The following is a 20,323-nucleotide window of genomic DNA, read 5'->3' on the forward strand; positions in this document are numbered from 1 at the left end:
TTCCTTTTTTGCAGCCCAAAAATGTAAATGTAGGTAAAAAATATAATAAAAAATAAATGAATAAATTTGCACTCTGTTGAATCGTATAACTATAAGCCATTTATAATGTGTGCACTTTATAGCTTTTAAATAACTAAATAAAGAACTAATGTGAAGGTTTTATTTTTAAACATTACAAGCAACTTTATATCAATAGCAAAATAAGATAATCCCATAATCTGTTTTGACATTCAATCTGTTTCTATACTTGTTTTGAAGTGAAACAGAGATGGTTATTCACATTCGTGAATGTTGCATAATAATAGTAGGATCATGAAATTGTTTGCCTATTTTCTAAGGACTAGTTCTAAGGTTCTCTGAACTGGAAAATGGAAGTGTCTATTAATTTCATGTTTATATTTTATGACTATAAAACTGTTTTCATTTTATTTTTTAAATAACATGTAAAAAACAGCGTTTTAAAAATATTTCAGTTTTTTATTAAAAATTAAAACTTCAAATTAAAAAATTAAATTTAAAATTTATTTTTTTAATTTTTAAATTTTTTATTAAAAATTAATACATTACGTACATTAAGTACTACAGTCCATTAAGAAAAGAAGAAATATTGGAATATTGCAAGGAGAATTTAAAAAATCAAAACCAAAAACATTTTACAAAAATGAAAAAACAAATGTGCACCCATAAAATTCTATATGACTGTGTTTGTTACAAACTGGGGCGAGACAGCTGCCCAGGTTTCAAGTGAGCCAAAAAAAAAATTTACGAATTCTCAACATTAAAAAACTTTATTGGGTAAACTCTGATAGGTATTGGTACTAGCAGTTCTGCTTTTATGATGATATACAGGGTGATTCACTACCAGTGCGACAAACTTGCAGGAGGTGTAGGGGGCACAAAGACTAATCAGAATCACATAGCATTGCAGGGTCCAAAATGCCTTCGTCATGCGGTAGAGGACGTTGAATGGGAGGTCGCGTGAACAGCGATCCCGCTGGAAGTCAGCATATGCGAACTGGTTCCCGAGGCAGTAGGATGGATGAATATTCAAACGTTGAACTGGCCGACATGCACCTCGCGTATGGAGCTGCGGACTGTAATGGGCACGCCGCTCTGTGCTTGTACCAGGAACGTTTCCCGCATAGGCATGCTCCTCATCATACAATTTTCGCACGTGTGCACAGAAGGTTACGTGAGACTGGTTGTTCCACGAGAGGTACCATGAATCGAGAGCGAACAACGAGGACGCCAGGCAATAAGGAGAATGTCCTATGTCTTGCAGAAGGCAATCCGAGTACGAGTACTCGAGTGATAGGCCAACTATTGTTTATTTCCCAATGGAGGATACTGTCAATAAACCAAATGAGTTCATACCATCTGCAGTGCGTCCAATCATTGGAGCCTGTGGATTATCCATTCTGGAGGACTTTTGCTACTTGGTTTCTTCAACAGAGTGTGGCAGACAGCGTATTTGCTGCGTCCGTATTGTTCACGGATGAGGCAAGTTTCACAAGAGAGGGAACCTTCAATCAACATAATGCTCATTTGTGGGCTTTGGAGAACCCCCATGGTACGCGAACATGTGCAACTCAACGGCGTTTCTCTGTCAATGTTTGGGCCGGCATTGTTGGAAACCACCTCATTGGACCGTACCTTCTGCCCCCTCGTCTGGACGGTAGGGCATACTTGGTCTTTCTACAGCAAGCCCTGCCCGAACTTATTGACACATTATTTATTAATACACACAATTTACATACATTCATTTCATATATATACAAAACTTATATAGGTTTATATACAATTATATATACATTTCCATCATCCAGGTGTATGTATGTATGTATGTATTTATGTAGGTTACTGGCGGTTTCCAGGGTTCCCCCTATGTCCGCCGTCTATTAAGCGGTAGTTATTGCCAGCAGAATTGTAATGATTCATCTAAAGAGAACGACTTGAATTTTGATACGACATCAGTGACTATTTTGAGTTTAAATTAGGTTTAGCCGCGTTTTGCTTTGGGATTACTATTTACACCCGCGCGTGCGAGGAGTTTAAGTTTAGCGTTAGTTTAGTATAGGGTGACATGAATGCACTAGGGAAGAATTAAGTTTATCGCTAGTTTAAGTTTTTGAAGTTTGGAAGGCGCGAGATAGAGTAGTATGGCGTATTAGACTAATTTAGTTTAGGATTCTTAATGCTGATAGCACTTAGATCTTTGATGTTCATTTTAGTGTGTGTGGAGTGTTGTATATGTTGTTGTGGCTGGCATCTGGCATTTAGCAGCAGGGGGCTGAAGGCAAGTAGAGCCTCAACCCCCGCTCCCGTCCCTAGCCGCGAGGAGGCAGCCAGGTTCTACTATCTTGTTTAGAATCAGTTATCAATAACACATTTTGTGTTAACTCAGCTTCAATCTATATAGTTGTGCACCCGGATCCGCAGGGCCCAATCCTGACCTAGATCACGGGACACACCCATAGTATTTTAAATTCAACATTGGCTCTACATGGTTTGGAGTGTGTCCAGTTCCCGCAGGGCCCAATCCTGTCCTGGAACGACCACACCCTTAAATTTTTGGGTTGGAATTACTGAAGTAACATGGTTTGGAGTGCGCCCAATTCCCGCAGGGCCCAATCCTGACCTGGAGTTGAAGCGCACTCAATCAATACGTTGATTTCGTTGATTTACATTGATTCCAATACAGTCTGTAGCAGTGTTAATTCTTGTGTTCCTAGTTTCCTGTGGCTTGTATTCTCTTTCTACGGGAGAATACCTTTTCCGCGAAGGTGGCCAGCGCTGAGAAGGACTCGGGGCTGTCGAGTAGCATTGGCAGGTCATTGGGGTTGTAAACGTTTGTTACAATTTGGAGTTGTGTTCTAAGGTCCACATAGTAATTGCAGTCAAAGATGATATGGGACACCGTCTCAAGCTCCCCGCAAGCACAGTTGGGGGATTCAACCAGGTTGAAAGTGAAGAGCTTGGCATTTATGCTGCCATGTCCTGTTAGTAGAAACATTGTATAGAGTCCCGGGTTGATCCAGGGCTTGCTTGTTTTATTGATTTCTATAACTTCTGGCAAGTATGTAAATGTTATTCTGCCAAGGGGAGAATCGGTCCAGTCCCTTTGCCAGTCAGCTAAGTACAATTGTCTGAGCCTGTTGTTATCTTCTTTAGTTGGTAGGGCAGCATCTATGCTGTATTGTGCTATGCTCTTGGGAATGGGCTGTTTTCTTTGGTATTGCAGGAAGGTGTCAATCACATCGTATATTACTGGACGTTTCCCACAGATGACACTTAGGGCAGCGGTGGAGATGGTCCGGCAAGCCCTGGAGGTGGCCAGGAGGAAGAAGCGTTGGGCTCGCAGAAGTATTTTGCGGACTTGTCCTCTGCTCAGGCTCGGTGCCCAAGCTCCTGCAGCGTAGCAAACAGTGGGGAGGAAGAGGGTATTATAATATAGTCTTAGCGTTGATGGCTTTATCTTCCATGATTTCCTGGTTATTTTCATTAGGTTTCCTGTTAAGATTTTGGTTTTCCTTAGCAAGTACTTAGCATGAGGAATGAAACTGAGCTTGTTATCCAGCATTACCCCCAAGTATTTGTATGAATCAACCAGTTTGATTGTTGTGTTCCTAAGTTTGATCTTTGGTGGCCTACGTGGGTCAAGGTGGCCCTTTAAGAGCATCTGGCAAGTTTTCTCTGTTGAGATTGTTAGCTTATGGGTTATGCACCACTGGTCCAGATCTTCCAGGACATCCGTGGCTAGTGTTTCCAATTCCCGCCTGGAGTTTCCGTTTATAAGCAAGATTAGGTCGTCTGCAAAGGCTACCTTTGTGATTTGTGGTTGACCGGTGGCAAGCCACCCGTCAAGGACCAAGCTCCAGCAAAGGGGGCCAAGAACTGATCCCTGGGGGCAGCCTCGAGTGACCAGTCTGGTTACTGAGCAGGATCCGTTGTAGACCACGAGGCCAAATACGGAGGCTGCCCGAACTTATTGAAGAAGCACATGTTCCTCAGTCGTTGCACCACTCAATGTGGTTCCAGCATGATGGGACTCCCCCACATTACACCAATGACGTCCGCCAACACCTAAACGTTACATTTGGACAGCATTGGATAGGTTGTGGTGATCCGGTTCATTGGCCTGCTAGATCGCCGGACCCATCATGCCTGGACTTCTTCTGCTGGGGTCAAATGAAGACATTGGTGTACGAGACCCCCCATTGATTCAGTTGAAGACCTCGTCGCTCGCATCTCTGTAGCTGCCGGGGAGATTCGAGACACACCAAGAATCTTCCAGAACGTTAGGGATTCCATGCAGCGGCGCTGTGAAGCCTGTGTGACTGTTTCTGGTTGAATACCTTCTGTAACATGGCTTTGTGCCAATGTAAAATTTGTCATTAAAATGATTTCTGTTACAATAACGAGTTGCTGTTTCTGTTCTTTTTCTTTGCTTCTTTGTTCACATGACCTCCCGCATGACGAAGGAATTTCGGACCCTGCAATGCTATGTGATTCCCATTCATCTTTGTGCCCCGTACACCTCCTGCCAGTTTGGCGCACTGGTAGTGAATCACCCTGTATATAGAAGCAGAAAAACTGTATACTCAACCTTGACATTGAGTCTATTACATTACATATTTTGATAAAAATATGTAAAATAGCTCTCATAATTTATTTTTAATAATACTCTGAGTATTATGAAATAAAATGTCTGTAGTGATAATAGCTGCTTTCTGAAAACTTTTATTTCATAGCATCATTCTACCCTATTTTTAGAAGCCTTCATACAAGGCTAGATCAAAAATTTACAGGATTGAATTTGTCAAAAATATCTGACTACTCGACATAAAGCTTCTAAATTTTAAAAAAACATTTTATTTTAATTTTGAAATTTAGAATTCATAAAATTTTTTTACGGTAGGTAGCATTTTTAATGACCTCGTCGATGATTTATTTTATTAGCTGTTGAAGGTATGAATTTCATGTCTTCATTTTTTAGAAAATGTCAATTTTTTTTGAACAAAGATAGTTAATATATATCTTTTTTGGAGAAAATTAGCCTCAGAGACTAAAAATGATTGTTGAAGCACATGGTGAAAAAGCTTTATCAAGAGGTATTTACCATTCAGTAGGATATTTAATAGTATTAATGTTTTAAAGCTGGATGCTAATATCATTGAGGATGATTCAAGGTGTGGTGGTCTCCCAAACCTTGCATCATACATATAAAAAAAAAAAAAAAAAAATTAGCTGTGCCTCCGTAGCCAGGTGGGAAGGAGCAGTAGTGCATAGCACACGCTTCTTGATTAGACCGGGGTTCGAGCCCGTCGCCACCAAATACGGAGGATGCAGAAAGGTTAGGGAATGACCACCGCATATCCCAGAGCAATATAGCCTTAGTTGCTAATGCTCCTAAAAAAAAAACCAAACAAACAATCAAAAAATTATGATCATAGCTGAGTGTTCACACACAGAAGTGCAGTAACACACACATTTTGAGTTGATAGCTAAATACCGTTAATATTTTGTATTCATTATCAGAATAATTACTTGTAAACTTTTCTGACCTAGTGGTCAAACTTGTTTTTTAGAAGAGTTATTCATGCCAAACACCAAATCAACTATCATGTAATTCATAAGCCATCATATCTGATATTTTAAAGATGAAAAGATTATGCGATTTCTTTTGTTTTCAAGTTTTCGACAGCTGATTAGATAGAAACAAGAGTTGCACATTAAGAATCACTGGTTAGAATTTGTGTCTGTGAGCTAGGTTTTTTAAAAAGAATAATGACAGGTGATGAAAAGGGTGTTATATTTATGTACTACAGACAAAAAAAGTCAGCCCTCTGAATGGAAATCCCTCACATCTCCCAGGAAGAAGAAAGTTGTACCGAAAAGTTGAATGATAAAGTTATTCTGGAGCTATTTTTTTGATTATCAAGGCATAATTCATACCAGAAAGTGGTAATAAGACTGTTTTCAGAAATTTTTAAGCACTTTTCAGATGCCATCAGAAGGAAAAGTCCTGATCTGTGACCAAGGAAATGTAAATTACTCCGCAACAGTGTTTCTGCTCATAGTGACAGTAATTTCTAAACACCTTTCCAAACACTTTAACTATCCTACAATTTCTTCCTTATTCATCTGACCTTGCACCATATGATTTTTATTTTTTTTTCCCTAACTGAAGAAATGATTGATATATTGATTTTCAATGAAACAGAAACTATCGCAACTATGATAAATGCAATCTGGAAACTTTCAAAAAAGGACTTTGGAAAAGTCATTTTTTTGAAAGTACCTCTTTTATATATATATATATACAGGGTGTTTCAGTTAAACGTTTCAGAACTTCTAAGAGGGGTAGGGTACATCCTGACAACTCGAAATCATATAGCAATGTGGGGTCGGAAATGCTTTCCTGAAGCGGTATTGTACACAGAAGTCGTCGTGCGATGTCGTGCAGCACAGATTCGATTTTCGGTCAATGTATGGGCCGGTATTATGGGAGATCACCTCATCGGACCTTACCTGTTACCGTGTCGTCTAACCGGACCTATCTACTTGATCTTTCTGCAGCAAGTATTGCCACAACTTTTGAGAGATGAACAGATTTCTGCATCGACGCAACAGACAATGTGGTTCCAACACGATGGAGCCCCTGCCCATTATAGCGGAGATGTTCGTAACTACCTGGATGTCACATTTGGTCAACAGTGGATCGGACGTGGTGGTCCCGTGCGTTGGCCTGCTCGGTCACCCGACCTATCATGTCTTGATTTTTATTTCTGGGGTCATATGAAATCGCTAGTTTATGACACTCCTGTTGACAATGCTGAGGAGCTGGTTGCAAGAATCGCAGTAGCTGCCGAAGAAATTCGAAATTCGCCTGGAGTATTCCAGAATGTTCGGATGTCCATGCGTCGGAGATGTGAGGCGTGCATTGTAGCCCGTGGAAGAAACTTCGAACACTTACTTTAATCCATGTACCTTTTGCTTCTTTTCATGTATTATTAAAACGATTTCTCACTTACGGTTTCTTTTCTTTATGGTGCTTCTGTGTACAACACCGCTTCAGGAAAGCATTTCCGACCCCACATTGCTATATGATTTCGAGTTGTCAGGATGTACCCTACCCCTCTTAGAAGTTCTGAAACGTTTAACTGAAACACCCTGTATATATATATATATATATATATATATATATATAATCAAATGGAAAAAAAAAAAAAAAATGTAGCCGGGTTATTATTTTGAAAAATTCTGTATGTAATTTTCTATAAATATTATATTTATTTAAATAAGAATTATGTCCTGAAGAACTTTGATCCTTTCTTGTACATTATCCTGCTAAAGCATGTGAGACACTTGTATTTATGAACTAATTATACATTTATTCAAAGAAATTGATAGATTACTGGTACACCTTTGGCTGTAATGACTGCTTCATTGCATTGTGGAAGAGTCCCTGCTAATTTCTGGTAGAAAGCTGCTGCTGTTCTCCACTCTTCCTTTAAATTATTTGTGAGTGCCACTAATAATTGAGGGCTGTCTCTGCTTTGCCCTAATTCTGCATTTTAAATCTTCTTGAGATTTTCATTTGAGTTGAGATCAGGAGCTCCGTGCTGACTGCTGTAGTATTCCAATGTTACTTTCTTCGAACCATGCAGTCATAATCCTTGCTTTATGACATGGAGTGTTGTCATGTTTGAAGGTGTTATGGGTATTGATAAAATCTCCGCAATATAGGACATAAAGGATTACTCAGAACATTAATGTAGGATGCAGCATTCATGGTTCCATGCACTGCAGTTACTGGACTAGTCCACACTACAAGAAATTCTCAAGACCATGAATCCACCTTCTCCCGGTGTGATAGTTTGGACAACACACTCAAATAATAAGCACTCCTAGGTATCCACCATACCAAAACACTCCACCAGACTGGAAGAGCATTAGCATGATTCGTTGCTCTACAGAACCAATTTCTGTTGTTTCTCAGTTCAAGTTTGGTGTGTCATCTACCATACCAGTCAGCTATGTGCATTTTTAGCATCAGAGGCCTATGAGTTGTAGATCTTCCATGAAAACTCATGGTATACAGCTTTCTATACATAATAGAAACAGAAGTTTGCTGTGGCTGCTTGCTACTCCAAACTCAGACTTTCTACGGTTCCACACATTTTGTAATCTGAATACTGGCAAACCACAATAACTTACTAATCGTTGCTAGCAAGGTAGGATGGGATGCAACTGTAAATAATATACTATATCCAGTAATCTTTATTTAAAGGCAAACTCTTATGGTACCTTACTACTCACTACATTGCCAGGTGCCTTATTGAAAAAGTTGAAGTGTGTTGTTTCTGTTTTTGTTCACTTAGAAAGGAGGTATATGCTCTTCACACTTTCTTTCAGAATTAACTGAGCCATAGTTGAATGAAAGTTAGTTAAAGAAAAATAACAGATTTCTCTCTTCTTAACTTCAGAAACTCAGCTGCTTTCCAGAAGAATGCCTTTGAATAATGTTAATTGCTTTCTATAATCAGATATTTCTCATTTTTTCAATTGTATTTGGTGGTGCAGTGCACTAGCATGAGGAATAGAGGTCTTATTTAAAACTCATTATTTGATTTTTTTTCTTCCCACATTTTATACAGTAAACCCGGTATCTGTATTTGCAGTTTTGCGGTCGCTGATTTAACATAAAATGAAACCTAAAAAAATGTGAATTTTAAAGCGCTGTGAACATTTTCCGCCATAAAAAAGCATGGACGTGGCTAAAATTATCTTTCCCGGTCAAAACAGCGCTCAGTGGGTGGGGGGAGAGGGGTGACAAAATCGCGAGCGTGGATGTTTCTCGCTAATCCTTGTTCGATATGTGTTATGCGCTTGTCATGGAAGGTTTCGTTGTTTGCTTTTAATTTATATACTTATAAATTGAATAAATTTATCCATTTATAAATTGATATGCTTACAAAAGTGATAAATCTACCGTTTTGCAGTGTTTTACACTTTTTCGAGTGTGTTAACGGAAGAAAGTGACTTTACTGTGGACAAGTTCTTTCTAACCCGTATTCGTAGCCATAAAAATATGGCTACGAATAACAAGGGAAATGTGAAAAGATCAAAGAAGATGATGACATTAGCGAATAAAATTGAGTTATTAGACAAAATTTCTAATAGTGAAAGTGTCTCCTCAGCGGCAAAACATTATAAAATCAATGAATCAACGGTACGATCAATCAAGAAATCAGAAGAAAAAATCTGCTGTAGTGTCCGTGAAAACGCGCTAATTGTTTCAAAAATTTGCTCTGTAACTCGTGATGTTAAATTAGAAAAAATGGAAAAAGCTTTAAATCTGTGGATAGAAGACCGAACTCAAAATAAAATTCCGTTAAGTTCACTCATCATTCGTGAAAAGGTAAAACTCCTTTATCAACACTTTAGCAAAACTGGTGATAACACTGGCGGGATAAGTTTTAGCTAGCAAAGGCGCTGGTTTGAAAGATTTGTTTGAAATTTCTAATAAATATTACATTTAATATTAAATTGTTTCTTATTTTCATTTCGATGCCATATGCTTGCATTTCATTGTGCTGTCTATGTACATAATCATATTATGAAGATACATATAATACATACATAGACAAAATTTAGACTAGTTTTTCTTATATATTTCATATTTTGGAACAGAACCCCTTTATTACTATTAGAGCCATAACTCAATATTCGCGTTTTCGGTATTCGCGGCATTTCTCAGGAACGTAACCCCTGCTATTCACGGGGGTTTACTGTATTTAATTTCTCTATTTTAGTTTTCTTATGATTGTTTATCAAAATATAATACAGGCATCTTTTGCATATAAGGTAATTATGTTATTTTAATAATACTATTTCCATTAAACATTGATATTTAATGACCTTAAAATAGTAATTCAAAAATATGTGCATGAAGTAAAGTATGTTTCATTGTGCTCTTAAAAAATCATTATTATTTTTGGTGCATGCATTTATTGAGATTCAGTAATTTATGATAGGTGTTACACCTATCATAAAAACCTTTTAATCATAAAAATGCATAATATCATAACCATCCAGTGAAGGGGAGTTTATTGTAATTCTGAAAAAATAAGTGAAATAGTAAAAAAAATTAATATTTAAAAGTGTTTATATACATAGTTTTTAAATTTTTGCAAACTTCTAAATTCCTTGAAAAACAGGTGGCATGCATACTTTCTGGAAACTCACTAAAGAAAAAATTAAGAGAAGATAGAAGTATGTAATCTTTTATATATTTTGAAATGTATGCTACATGTAGTATATTGTTCGATACATATTGCTATAAATATTAATGAGAATGAAAACACAACTGTACATTGGCAGAAAAATAGTTTAAGACATATTAGATACATTTAACCAAGATACATATAGATACATTCATTCCAATATCAATGGAATGAATATGTGTAAAAGGTGCTAGGTTTATAGAAATGAAAGTTACTGATAGAAAAGAAGACCAACACAATCAACTGATGTGTGACACTTTGTTCAAGGTTTAGGCCTAAATGGTTATCAAATGAACTAATGAGACTCGTAACAGAGAAGAAAAATGCATGTGATGCATATAAATTATCAAGCGACTCAGAAGCCTATGAGGCGCCTCGGTAGCCAGGTGGGAAGGAGCAGCAGTGCGTAGCACATGCTTCTTGATTAGACCGGGGTTCGAGCCCGTCACCACCAAATACGGAGGATGCGGAAAGGTCATGGAATGACCACCGCATATCCCGGAGCAATATGGTCTCAGTTGCTAATGCTCCTAAAAACCAAATAACAACAACAACAACAACAGAAGCCTATGGCAGATATAAGCTAGTCTGTAATCAAGTCACAAAGGAGGTTAGGCAGGCGAAGGCAGATTAAGAGAAATCTTTGGCAAAAGATGCTAAGAAAAACAGCAAGGATTTCTTTATTTATACAAACTCTAAAAGGAAGGTGATGAATCTGATTGGTTCACTTGATATCGATGGTTCGACTGTTGATGATCCTGCTCAGATAGCAAACAAACTGAATGAGTATTTTTCATCTACATTCACACATGAGGAGTTATTAAGGTTTGAAAATGGCAGAAGGTTATCAAATTGTAGCAGGGTGCTTAATGATTTTGTAATAACTGAGAGAAAAGTGGAGGAGAAATTGTTGAAGTTAAATGTAAGAAAGGCACCTGGGGTGGGTGGGATCTATCCAGTTATATTAAAGGAGGTGGCAAAGCAACTAAGCAAACCCTTAGCCATAATTATGAAAGCATCCTTGGACTCAGGGGAGGTCCCCACGGACTGGAGATGTGCAAATGTATCCCCAATTCACAAAGGGGGATCGAAGGGTGACACGAGTAATTACAGACCAGTTAGTTTAACTTCTGTTCCAGGTAAAATAATGGAGTCACTGGTTAAAGATGCATTGCAGGATCATCTAGACAAGACTGCAGCAATAATTCAGACACAGCATGGGTTTGTTAAGGGAAAGTCTTGTCTGACAAATTTGGTAGGATATTATGATGTGATTACAAAGCAACTGGATGCAAAAAATAATTTTGATATCATATTTGGATTTCAGGAAAGCCTTTGGCACTGTTGCGCATGGAAGACTATTGTACAAATTGGAGCAGAATGGTATTAAGGGTAAGTTGCTACAATGGATAAAAGGATGGTTGAGGGGAGAAGACAGAGGGTGGTAATCAATGGATGCTGCTCTTCATGGACTAATGTTATTAGTGGAGTTCCACAGGGTGCGATGTTGGGTCCTCTGTTGTTTTGTATATTTATCAATGATATTGACGAAGGTATATCAGGCTTAGTGTTGAAGTTTGCAGATGATACAAAGGTTGGCAGGGTTGTTAATGGCAGTGTGCTACTGCAACAGGATCTAGATAATTTGGGCAGATGGGCTAAGAAGTGGCAACTGAAGTTTAACCTTGACAAATTCAAAGTACTGCATATGGGTAGAAGTAACTCCAGAGAAATGTACCAACTGTGTGGTACTACACTTAAGGTGGTAGAAAATGAAAAAGACCTGGGAGTAATTGTGCAGTCAGATATGAAGATCCTCTTACCAAGAGAGGCTTAAATTCTGGAAATTGCAGTGGCTGGAGACTAGGAACCTGCGCGGTGTATAAGCTGATTGAGGTGTATAAGGCCTTGAGTGGGTTGAGCACGCTGAATTCTGTTGGGATCCTTCCACTTGTTCAGATAAGGGGGCATAAATTCAAATTAAGTTGTTGTGGGCATCATTTGCTCTTTCTCATATTGTGCTCTGCCTTCACAACGAGTTGCCATGATACTGCACTACCTCAAATAAGTAACGCTTCACTAATCTAATAGAGAAGACTATTGTTACTTATTCTCAGTGAGTACCACCCTCCAGACATGTTTCAAGGCTATTGGCCTATCATCAGTGGGTGGGCAGGTACCCTAGTATTGCAGACATGACGACCCAGTTGTGAAGTTAATCGCACAATATGAGAGATGCCAAAATAAATTTTTTTTTTTTTTTTTTAAGAGTGTGTATGGTGTATCTAAACACCGATATTATATAGATACTAAACTCTTAAAGTATTATGCCATGGGCATTTAATTATTTTAAATATTCAAATTAAGAAAAGACAGATGTAGAATTGATGTGCAGAAATTTCGCTTTAGCCAGCGGGTGGTTAATTGCTGTAACAAACTGCCATCTGTCATTGTGGAAGTTGATAGGTTAAATAAATTTAAGGAGGAACTGGACAGGCATTTGGAGGGAATGGTGTGATTTTTTTTTTTTTTTTTTTTTGGCTGATGCTGCATAAGCTCATTCACTTGCTTTCTTGCATCATATGCCACTACTACTACTTCTATTAAAATATCCTTCTTTTGTCTTTGGAATAGGGATGACACAAATTTCAAAATGGTGATGTTGTAGCTCTCAGATTGGGGGGAGGAGGACAAATGCCAAATAGTGAAATATAAAATAGATACAAAGCTGTAAATGAAAAATTCATTAGGAAAGCTGAATCTTATGTTAGAAGCTATGGATAAAGGGATGGTTGAGTAAGAGAAGACAGAGAGCTTGTTAGATTAGCTTCTATTCTAGGAAAAATAATGGAATCAGTGGTTAAAGAATTGATGGCTGGTTATCTAGACAGGAGTGCGGTTATATTTCAGTTACAGTATAGGTTTGTTAAGGGGAAATGTTGTCTAACCAATTTGATTGGATACTATGGTACAGTGGCAAAGGAACTGGATGCAAAAAATAATTTTGATATCATATACAGGAACTCCCCGACTTACGTAATACTCGACTTACGGAAATTCGACTTTACGTAAGTTTTTGGTGGCTGGTGCAAACTTAAAAAAATTGTGGAAGTGTATTTTGCATCCTGTAGGAATAAATGGAGGTATCGTGAAAATATTGTAACATGAACCCAATAACACACTGGCTTTTTTTTATTTTTTTTTTTATTTGTTCCAAGTCCTTGGAAGTTGAAAATTTCGCTATATTACTAAGCTATTTATCTCTCTAAAAGGTCATTTTTATAATGGAAATTACACTAACCTTACATCGTTATCGTATGTTCTGCTATAAGAATCAATTTTGAACACCGCTGTGATATTTTTCTAAAACACATTTCTGGAGGTCACTACCTTAAAACAAAATAGGAAAGCCCCAGTAAACATGATTTTATTGCATTTGCAATAATACTGATAACTGCAATTGTTGGGGGTTTTTACGCTATTATGGTGAAATGTGTTCCCCTTCACTGAAATCTTCATTCATATAAAAACAAATTTTCAGAAACTTCTCTTCATTCCTATTTACGTATTACAATGATGAAGGGAAAGCAACCAACAAAAAGTGCAAGTGGTGGTAGCGCCAGGAATCAAAACAAAATTGATTTAGAAATGAAGATGAAAATGATTAAGAAGCATGAAGCAGGTCAAAGTTTGTCATCTATTGCAAGAGAATTAGGTCTCGCTGCTTCAACAGTGAATACTATTTTAAAGGACAGCGTACATATAAAAGAACATATCAAAGTATCAATGCACTTAAGATCAACAGTGTTCAGGTGCTATATCGAAGATGGAACAGCTGTTATTAATATGGATGGAAAATCAGATTCAGAAGAGAGTGCCCCTAAGTCTAATGACCATTCAAGCAAAAGCAACAAGTATTTATAAAGATATTAAGGATAAGTACGGCGTACCCCAACCCAAGTTCGTGGCAAGCAACGGGTGGTGTAATAGGTTCAAGCATCACGCTGGCTTCCACAATGTTAACATATGCGGTGATTTCGCCAGTGCTGATTCTGCATCTGCAGAGAAATTTTGTGATGTCTTGGAAAAAATTATTGATCAATGCAGCAAATTTTTAACGTTGACGAGACTGCTCTGTATTGGAAAAAAATGTCAGGTCAAACATACATTGCCAAAGAGGAAAATACAATGCCAGGTTTCAAGGCTTCAAAAGATAAGGCCACGATCTTGCTTTGGGCTAATGCAGCTGGAGATTACAGATTAAAACCACTGCTTGTGTAAAATTCTGGAAATCCTCGTGCATTTATGGGCATCAATAAAGCCACCCTACTTGTGCATTTCCGATCAAACCAGAGAGCGCGGATAACAATATCTCTCTTTGAGGATTGGTTCAAATGCTGCTTCATTCCCGAGGTTGAAAAATATTGTAAAGACAACAATGTTCCTTCGAAGATTTTGCTTCTATTAGATAATGCTCCTGGACATCCTACACATCTAGATGATTTGAATTCGAACGTGAGAGTCATATTTCTACCGCCGAACACGATTTCACTCGTCAGGGTGTTATTTCGAATCAGGGTGGATCAGGGTGTTATTTTGAATTTAAAAGCATACTATTTATGCAAAACATTTGCTCAGGTATTGTCTGTAGTAGACTGTGATAAAAATTTTACGTTAAAAGTCTTTTGTAAATCTTGACAATATTTACCACACCATCTTAAACATTAATAAGGCCTAGGCAGAAATTACTAAAAGTTGTTTAAATGTTGCATGGAAGAAAATATGCCCACGGCACGTAAAAGGCTTCAAAGGATTTGAAAAAGACAAATCATATGAAGAGGTGACAGATAAGATTGTAAAGGTTGCAGAGCTACCTCAGTTGGAGGTTGATGCCAACGATGTGGAGGAGTTAATAGAGGAAGATGAGAAGGAATTATCTAATGAAGAACATATTGACTTGCAAGCAGTGGTAGTGAAAAAATAAAATGCTGACGAAGCTCAAGATGAACGAAACGAGGAGCCAAGACACTTCATCACCAGAGAGATGGCAATGGAGAGGTTTGAAAAGATGGATCTTGACAGCGAATGATTCTTAAAAGTTAACAGAGTTAAGAGGGGTGAATTATATGCTTGCTTGCTACAAAGAAATATATGATGAAAAGAAAAAAGCCACTGTCCAGTCATCTGTTAGTATGTTCTTTCGTAAGGTTGAGCGGCCAACCCCTTCTAAATCTCCACAGCCCTCAACCTTCCCAGTGGTGTACTTATCAGCTGAATATGTTGATTCTGGCAACGATGCTCGAGAGGTAAAACTTACTGACGTTATGCCTGTCTCCTCTCTTTTTTTTTTGTAATTTTATAATTTTGAAAATTTTTTAAATTGCACGCTTTTGTAATTTTTCTTGCGTATGAGATAAAAAATTGAATAAATACAATAAATAATTCTATTTACATGTTTGTCGAACATTTCTTTTTTGATTCAATCAATTCAGCAAGCACAGTTGCGAGTGCTGCACAAGCATGGGGGAAATTCCGACTTACGTAGTGTTCCGTGAATGCAACCCTTACATAAGTCAGGGAGTTCGCATACTTGGATTTCAGGAAAGCTTTTTATACTGTTGCGCATAAAAGATTGCCACACAAATTAAAGTTTATGTGGCATTAAGGGCAAGACACTGCTATTGATAAAGGGATGGTTGAGCGAGAGAAGATAGAGAGTGGTAATCAATGGACGTTACACTTCATGGACTAATGTTATTAGTGCAATCCCCCAGGTTCATTGTTGGGCCCATTGTTTTCTGTATTTATGAATGATATTGATGAAGGACATATTGACTTAATGTTCATGTTTGCAGATGATACAAAGGTTGGCAGGGTTGTTAATGACAGTAATGAAGGTATGCTGTTGCAACAAGATCTAAAAAATTAGGCAAATGTGCTGAGAAATGGCAATTGAAATTTAACATTGACAAATACAAAGTACTGCATATAGATATTAGTAACTCCAGAGTAACGTACCAAGGGTGTGGTACTACACGCATTTAGTCGAAAATGAAAAAGATCTTGGGGTAATTGTGCTGTCGGATATGAAGTTTTCTAAGTAATGCAGACAGACACGCCTGGATAGCTCATGGGGTTTTGTCAGTGATATACAGAAATTTTGCTAGAAGGGATAAGGAGGTGATTATCCCATTGTATAAGGCAGTGGTGATATCTGTATGGTGACATTGTGTAAGGCAGTGGTGTCAGGCCACATCTTGAATACTGCATACAGGTTTGGCGGCTTCATTTTAGGAAGGATGCAGAGCTGATGAAACGAGTACAGGGACAGGCATTGAGATTGGTGAGGGAAACAAAGGGGCGTGTGTACTCTTACCAAGTAAGGCTTCAGTTCTGAAAATTGCAGCATCTACAATTTGCAGAACTGACACCTCCTACATGTTGTATGGGGTGATCTGATTTAGGTGTTTACAGCTTTGAATGGTTGAGCAAGCTCAATGCTGATGGGATTCTTCCTCATGCTCAGACTACACATATGAGGAAGCACAAATTCAAATTGAGGAAGGATTATTGCAGAATAGATGTGCAGAAGTTTGCCTTTAGCCAGCGAGGGGTTGATTGCTGGAACCAGTTTCCATCTGTTGTTGTGGAAGTTGATAGCTTAAATAAATTCAAGGAAGAACTAGGCAAACTACCAGGAGAAATGAATAGGTGAAATGTGAGGGCTTTTTTTTTTTTTTTTTTGCTGATGCTGTATAAGCTTGCTTTCTTGTATCATTTGCCATATGTTTATTAATTTTAGTCAGGTTCTCCTCATGGCATGCAAAAATTGTTATATTTTGCTTTTGGCTCATTCAAGGCAAGCAGACTTGAAATGGTATGCTCTCACTGATCTTCTAGTGAGGGCAATCCATTATCTCCACAACTTTTCATCTTGATAACAAATGTGAAAAATTCTGAAGATAATGATGTCAGTGTCCCTTTTTGATAGCTGTTATTCTTGGAAGATACTTTTGAGAAAGTTCGATTCATCTTGAAATTTGAGGCACCCATATATATGGGAGGGCCTTGGTAATGAAATATTTTTTGATTCCCTCCTTGCTGCTTGTGGGGACTGGAAGTCTGTTGTATTTTGATGTTAAATTAAGATGGATACTTAATACATTTAGGGCAATAGCCTCAGGTTACATAGAAATTAACTAATGTATGAATTAGTGCTAGAGCATTATGTCTACACGTAGCCAACTACTAAGTAGTTAAGAAATGGCATAATTTAAGTATATCTCATATTGTGAATACCTTCACTATGAGTTACCATGATACTACGCTACCTCGAATAAGTAACGCTTTAACAAGTGGAGAAGAATACGGTTACTTATTCTCAGCGAATACCACCACCCCAGGCGGCACTGTTTCGGAGCTTGTTGGCTCCTCATCGGTGGGTGGGCAGGTACCCTAGTGTTGCAATGATGATAATCTGCAAAGTATAACTTGACAGTATGAGAGAGATGCCTGATGGTGTACAAGTAATTAAGATTACATAATACATTTAGGGCAGTAGCCTCATTATTCACAATATGAGATATACTTAAATGATGACATTTCTTAACTACTTAGGAGTTGGCTACATATAGACATGATGCTCTAGCACTAACTTATATGTTAGTTAACTTCTACGTTACCTGAGGCTATTGCCCTAAATGTATTATGTAATCTTAATTACTTGTACACTATGAGGCATCTCTCACATTGTGATGTTATACTTTGCAACTGCATTGTCATCATTGCAACACCAGGGTACCTGCCCACCCACCAATGAGGAGCCAACAAGTTCTGAAACAGTGCCATCTGGGTGGTGGTATCCTCCAAGAATAAGTAACAGTAGTCTTCTCCATCTGTGAAGCGTTACTCATTTGAGGTAGTGCAGTATCATGGTAACTCATTGCGAAGGTATTCACAATATGAGATATACTTAAATGATGCCATTTGTTAACTACATAGTCATTGGCTATATATAGATATGATGCTCTAGCACTAACTTATATGTTAATTAAGATGGATATTAATGCATGTTATTAATGAATTGGTAATTGAATAGACTGCATTTGTTCAGATAATAAGAATACGTCAGAGTTTGTTATAAAGCTTCAGTGAAGAACCTGTCATGGTATATAATATATGCATAGCCAAATTGTTATGGTTAGAACAAGGATGTCCTGTGTACAAAGGGGGGGTATTAGAACAATGGTTATGAATGCCTGAATCCAGTTTCTGCTTAATCTTGTAGGGATGCTGGTAACTATTGAAGCTTATCAGCAATTATTCTTATATGTATTCAGTGTTACACATGTACAAACTCCTGTTATGGAAGTAACAAAAGGACACTTCATTAGAAACATCAGCAACTGTCTGTTATAATTGGGCACTAACACACCTTATATGTGTTGGTGCCTCTTTTTAAATCAGATGACTAATTTTTGTCCACTTATCTTTTTTGCACACTCACTCAATCCCAGTTACTCGGTTTAAGTATATCTCTAACTTTTTTTGAGAGTGTAGAATTATTAGTTATTTTTCTCATTACATTAAATACTGTATATATTTTGCATCACGTAGAATTATGATTATTATGATTTTTGCCGAGTTTTATTAACAATAGAAATTTGTCATAACAGATGATTGTGGTCCTTACTATTGGCACATCAGCAGTGGGACTATTCAGAGGGATCCACCAGCACCTCTGCCACCCAGTCAGAAGATTCCTCCTACACATATATGTCGAGACCTAGATATAGTATGTAAATAACTCATCATTTTATTAATCCTATTTTTAACTTTCAGTACACTTATAATAATAAAAGAGAGTTGAAACATGCATTCCAGATACAGTTGGAGATACATATTGTTGTTCCGTTTCATGATTTTGATGTACAATCAAACCTGCATTACTCTTTATAAATGAAATCAGAGTTAAAGCTATTTTTAACAGTCTCAATCATTAACACGGCAAATATTGATTTACATTTTTTTCTTGTATGGGCTCTGGGGAGCTATGTAGATCCTTGTTTTGACGATTGCTTCAATGTCAACATGTATATGTTAAATTGTATGAATTGTCTTTTTTATAGTATCTGCTGCCATCAGTTATCTATGTTTTTGACTAATTGCAGACTATTAATTGTATTGTAATAAATGGTAGCATGAAAATGACTTTGAAATTGGTGGAGAAGTTTGCACCTTGGTTTCCGATTTGAACTTACAAAACTGAAAATGAAAAATTTCTGTAGAATTACAATCTAGAATTTGATAAAACCAAATTGAGTAATATATAAATAGGTATAGAGGGAACTATTGCATCAAAAAAGTAACAATGGGTGTCATTTACAAAATTTTTAAGGTTATTTATTATTATTTTTTTTTTTTGTGAAATTCTCATTAGTTTTTTGATTGATATTTTATTTTGCTTTTGCACACAAAATTCAAAAATTAGAACATGTATATTTTAAAGTATTTGTCTGCCACATTATCATTTGTACAAAATTTCAAAACTCCACAAAAATTCACTATGCTATCAGAAATTGACTGGGTGACCCATCACTTATGATAAACTTGACATTGATGTACAATTAAACCTGCATGGTTAAATAGAATTGTAATTACTGAATCATTTGCTACAATATCATAAAAAAACCAGGATATTTTAAAAACTGCATATATCTATATTATTAAGTTTTAGAATTTTATTTGCATCATTTTTATATAATATTGTATACAGCAGAATCTCATTATTGAAACTTCGTGTATACAAAGTTCTTATTTATCCAAAGCACACATCAACAAATTTGGGATGCATTATTGCATGAAGTATACAAACAGGGAACTTTCTGCTCTCTCATAATTGATCAATGCTTAGAACTTGATTTTAAGACTTGTTCTTATATTCAACTTGGAGACAAATACAGTTATTCGCGTTCTGCCTAATTTGTTAATATCTTCTTAAATTCTACAGAATGACTTGTTCAAGTAATTCTGTA

General features: G+C 37.1%; 1 protein-coding gene across 7 annotated transcripts in view; it reads left to right on the forward strand.

The window, feature by feature from the left end:
- Window positions 1–20,323, forward strand: part of LOC150088024 (protein Fe65 homolog) — a 437,915-nt gene that overhangs the window by 285,851 nt on the left and 131,741 nt on the right. For all 7 annotated transcript variants that reach the window (XM_090370536.1, XM_090370537.1, XM_090370539.1 and 4 more), the window contains one exon: window positions 18,965–19,083. In XM_090370536.1, the coding sequence (XP_090226662.1) occupies window positions 18,965–19,083 (119 nt within the window). The remainder of the gene's footprint in view (window positions 1–18,964; window positions 19,084–20,323) is intronic.

The sequence above is a fragment of the Mastigoproctus giganteus genome, chromosome 3 (genome assembly GCF_048544385.1).
Source record: "Mastigoproctus giganteus isolate SK-2022 chromosome 3, ASM4854438v1, whole genome shotgun sequence".
Taxonomy (NCBI): Eukaryota; Metazoa; Arthropoda; class Arachnida; order Uropygi; family Thelyphonidae; genus Mastigoproctus; species Mastigoproctus giganteus.